General features: G+C 27.8%; 1 protein-coding gene across 1 annotated transcript; it reads left to right on the top strand.

The window, feature by feature from the left end:
- The first annotated feature begins 623 nt into the window (after positions 1–623).
- Positions 624–3,923, top strand: LOC111617012. Its single transcript, XM_023358357.1, has 3 exons — positions 624–1,242; positions 1,311–1,425; positions 2,971–3,923. Exons 1-3 carry the CDS (start codon positions 1,068–1,070, stop codon positions 3,161–3,163), a joined length of 483 nt encoding a protein of 160 aa, XP_023214125.1. The 5' UTR covers positions 624–1,067; the 3' UTR covers positions 3,164–3,923.
- The last annotated feature ends 1,505 nt before the right edge of the window (positions 3,924–5,428 follow it).

Raw genomic sequence — 5,428 nt, 5'->3', positions numbered from 1 at the left:
GTACTGCACATAATGGAGTGTTTTGATACAAAAAGTGACTATTTTAAGCAAAAATTCAATTATCCAGATATACTGTATATCTGAATGACCAAAGTCCCAATTAATTCAGATAACTGGAGTTTTACTGTATATATAACAGTGTTTCCTTTTTTAATTTAAATATGCATCATATTCTGAAACACTTTCAAAGAATTTTGAGACAGAAAAGCATCATAATAGCTTTGAGAACTTTATTTAAAAATTATTAAATATTTTTTTACATAATAACAGATTACATGCTAGTTAACCCAGCAGTGATCACTCTCGTTAATTGAATCCAAATAAATTATTTTTATTGCTTGAAATGTTTTAAATTTAAAATGTTTTTCTTGCAATCTGAAAAAAAGCAGTTTGCTATTTATTAATTTTAAATGATTTTTTCAAATTGTTTTACAATAAATAATTAATATGGGATGTCCAAAAAGTTACCGTGCAGTTAAACACATTTATTAAAATATTGCAGAAAAATTTCAGCAATGTTTTAATAAAAATGAAGTTTTACTTATGATATTGCAGTTTCTCGTATGGCAATTGCTATAAACTTGGATCTCACTTGCCAAAATCTGGGGAGCGATGTATGGAGAACTAGTGGTCTGGATTCTGTGGCAGATTATGTAATCTGCAAAGCAGTCTTCCACAAAAACTGTAGTCCAAAAAGCAGAATGTCCATGAATGAGCAGTTATGCCATCTACTGCAAAGTATGAGTGGAAATGCGGAATGTATGAGTTAAAGTTCTCACATGCAATGCTGTCACACAATGTCTCTACAAATTTCTCACTGCACAGTAACTGTTCAGACATCCTGTATTAGTCCATATTAGTGCATCTATTATTATAGAAACAATTTGAAAAATAAGTGATGTGATGCAGTGATTTTATTGGTATAATTAATTATTTTTCTTCTTACATGAAAAATATCATGGAAAGGATATTTAGGAATTAAGGATAGAAGATTTCTGGCCTGTTAAACAAATTAAAAATATTTGATTGGAAATTAAAAAGAACAAACAGTAATTTCTTAAAGCAATATGACCCAAATGATTAGTTATTATTATTTGTATATGATCACTGCCAGGTTAATTTACCAAACAATATTATCGGTTAATTGTATATATAAATTGTTTCAGAAAATTTCTACAAATTTTAGATTCTCTCTGAAAAATAAACAGAATGAAAATGAAGTTAAACCATCTCAAATTAATGGTAAGTAATAAACTATTATTTATTATCATAAGAATTTTTAAAAGTTAAAAGTTTAACTTTTTTATCAGGGAAAACAAATTGGAAAGAGAAAACTTTAAATTCAGAAATTTTGAGATTGAAAGATATAATAAACAAATTACAAGAAGGAAATAAAAAACTTATGAATCAACTGAAAGAAAAAGAGTAAGAATTTTCTTATAAATTTAAATTTTTTGCAAAACTCCATAACTAAGGTTTTATGCACTTGGGACAAACTAGTATTGCGTATCTCCAAAACAACGGGTACATTCCAATATGCATCAGTTTCAGCCACAACTGATGCACCAGAATGGTTTAATAAGCTTTTACCAGAACATCTAGCAACCTAGTAAAATGGCAGAAGTAAATGGCACTATATTGGCACTTGCAGACTTATTTTGTCAAAAAACTTTAGATTACTACAGACGAGTAGTAAGAATGGTGTTAATATAATTGTGAAAACAGTCATATTGTTTCATCAAAGCTTGCTGTATCCACATCCTGATAAGTATCATGTGCATTGGTTTCTGCATTGATGAATATCTGAATGCATTTTAATATGTTGCAGTTCACAGATATGCTGTTTGATGCATAATGGAATGTACCCAATAATAAACACTATTTTAATGACCTTAAATATATAAAGTTTAGAATATGAAATCAATTTTCATTCTCAAACATTTTGTGCCTTTAGAATTGCTACATCCAGATTAATGTCCCATTTGCCCTAGTCTTGTTATGGCAATGATTGCATGACGTACAGAGATTCTTAATTAATAGATTGATTCTATTTAACTGTATGATCAAGAACTGTTTTGCTGATACAAATTGCAGTTAATATAAACATATGGTATAAGTTGATTTTAATAAAATGTTTTATTATATTAAATCAAAACGTTTATTAAATAGGTTAAAAATAATATTTTTAAGCAAGAATGTGCACTTAAATCAACACCAACATAGTTTAAATGTTTAAAACTGTTGGATGCTGTTTGAACTTGTTATTCTTTAGATCTGTGTTTCTCAAACTTCTCAAACTCTTGCCCCATTTGGTGCATACATTTCTAATATATTGTTACTTTTCTTTGTTTTAAATGAATTTTTGTTCCCCTTCTCTTCCAACACCACCAACTGCTTCTTACCCTTTAGCACCTCCTTGGGTCTTCTACTGCTCTCGAGGGAGCCGTAGTGCCCACTTTGGGAATCGCTGCTTTAGATTTTCCATTAGAAGTAAGTGTATTTTGTTAGCTATAACTATTCAGACCATCAAATAGAATTTCACTAATAAATTGGATTCTGATTCCATTAACAGATCAAATGAAATAACCTGTAAATTTTAGAAAAATTAAAGAACTTTATGAAATTGTTTACAGAAAAAAAACTAACAATATTAGAAATTTGAAGTTGTATTTTCTTATTGTCTGAGTAGCATTTTCTTATTATTTAAAATTTTAACTGCTGTTTAACTTCTCTCTCTCATGGATTGCTTTTTTTTTCATTGGTTCAGTTTTATGCATTTGTCTACATTTGGTAGAATCCAGAAATTAATTATATATATGCTCACCTTTAATCCAAAATCTTTTGTTTTCTGTTGTAAATTGAATTATATCAATGCAATATTCAAATGTTTTCAAATACAATTATTGTAAAATTTAATTGACTTCAAGCAATAATGAATTTTTAAAACAGTAATTTGATTTTTTTTTTTAGCCAAGAAATAAAGAGCTTGCGTCTTCAACTGGCAAAAGCGCCGGGAAGAAATTTACTAAACAGATTACAAACCAAAAATGAAGGTGAGGTGAAATCAACACGCGACACTGTCAGGAATAGACCTCAGAATATTTCTAATATTAAGCTTGAAAAAATTAGGCCAGTTGTAACTAATAACCTTAAAGGTAAATAAATAATTGAAAAAAAAAAATAATAATAATTTTTATAAAAATTAGTTTTAGCCTTTCGGACAAAAATTTTAATAAGTATATTTAGTTTTTATTAAATATTTACTCTAAAAAAAAGCAAAAGATGTTTATCTTTACAAACAGTACAAATTCTATTTGTAATATATTTTTACTTAATAACTGTACATGCGTGTAAATTGATATTTTAATATATTGAAGTATTTTTATCTCAAAGTTGTACTAATCAGATATTTTAAAAACCATCTAACTTAATTATAACATACAACAATTATAATTTTTAATGGAAACTAAGGTAAAAAATGATGCATCTCCAATGAATATCCTTACATAATTTAAGTTTGTATAGCTTACTAATTGAAGTGACTGATTATCAGTATTTCTGAAATATTTCAGACATTACTTCTAAGGATAAATATAATAATGCATCAGTCTGATTCCCTATAGTTATATACAGTATATGTTATATATACAGTGTGTCTCCCTCAATTTCCCTAGTTTAAACTGTTTTGTAAAATCCATTTGTTCATATATGTGAATAAAATGTGTTAGAGAATGGGTCAATACTCCAAATTTCACATGCATATACTTGAATGGGTTGCTGCTGCTTAGTCTAGATTATGGGGCCTTATTTCTTGGTCCACCCGATCACATGACATCATCTTTGAAGTTTTTTCTTTATGGGCATGTCAAGGATCTTGTGTATGCTACAAAAGTGCTAGACATGAGAGCACCACATACAAAGATTACAAATGCCTGTAATGGCATGACTCCTGACATACTACCTCAGATGCGGGCAAAAATTAAGTGCCGATTGGATATATGTCAAGAGCATGTGTGGAAATGTACTGTTTAATGTAGTAATGCGATTTAATGTTTTTATTACCATTGTCTATGGTATTATACTCGCACTTCTTTTTCCAAAATTAATCCACAAAACTAGGGACATTCAAGGGGAACACCCTGTATAATATTAATACATTGTGTAAAATGTAATGTTAACTGATGTTTAAATGATGAAATGACCCAAGATATCATTTTATCATTTAAAGAAACTTGAGTTGGCTCATAAGTCAAATCAGATAGAATATTTTAATAGTCATTATAAAGTTATAATCTATTATTATTGTTACTTAATATTTTTCATATTTGTTGTGATATTTATTGAACTGAAAGTATTGATCTCTTCCTTGTTATCATGTGCCAAATGTTAATCTGAATTAAAAATAATCATTCCCGAGAAAATAATCAAAAACTGCCAATACGGATTGGTGGGTTTTTGATCCTGGAAGAGTCGTAGTATTATAATGTCGTGTCTTTCTATGTGCTAAAAGTTTTGTCAACCAAAACAAATGCTGTCTTAAGTACCTGTTTATATATAAAGTTATCAATAACTTATGGTTATATAAATAAAATAAACATTGTTTTATCATTCAGATATTGAATTTTTTTAGCTAAGAATTAGATGATGATAAGCGATACAAAATGAGAAATAATATAATTATTTTCAATTGTTTCTCTAAAACACTGCTAAAAGTTTGTATACAGACAGAATAGGCATATTGGAACAAAGTTAAAATATAATTGTAATATTTAATTAATATTTAAAGATGAGATAAAGATAAATTTAAGATAAATATTATGATCATCATCATCATTATATATTAATGCTATATGTAAGCATTCAACAAAATTTGTGAAGTAATTATTTTCAAACAGTGTTTGTTTTTTCATATGACTCAATCAAATATCATTAATGTATACAGTAACATTACAAACAAGACTCAATAGAGGAGCCCGAAGTACAAAATTGTTAATTAAAATTATTAAGTAAAGGAAACATTATTGATATTCTAATAGATAAATTATGTTTTAACTCTACCATAAGTTGAAATCCATTTATGCAATGTGAAAAAATTTAAATTATACACTATAACTTGTAACAGCTAATTCAAGTTTATAATTAAAGTAATGGAGGTCAAGTGTAAAAACTGAGATAAATATAATAATACAAGTATGTGTTGCTTAACAATGGAGTTACCATAATATTATAATGGAGCTGAAAAATTTATAGATGTCTGTATCTCTTCTATGTTTAGATAAGTTTAGATACATAAATACTTATCATTGTATTACAGTTGTGTTATATATTCAGTAGAGCATCAGTTATCCGAAAGTCAATCATCCGAAACGTCAATTATCCGAAAGAATTCCAGTCGGCAAATTTAAATTTTCGCTAGTGCTGTGGCGCT

This window comes from Centruroides sculpturatus, unplaced genomic scaffold (genome assembly GCF_000671375.1).
Source record: "Centruroides sculpturatus isolate CEXI.00-Female unplaced genomic scaffold, Cexi_2.0 scaffold4497, whole genome shotgun sequence".
Taxonomy (NCBI): domain Eukaryota; kingdom Metazoa; phylum Arthropoda; class Arachnida; order Scorpiones; family Buthidae; genus Centruroides; species Centruroides sculpturatus.
Note: the sequence above shows the minus strand (reverse complement) of the source record. Positions and strands in the feature narration are given on the sequence as shown.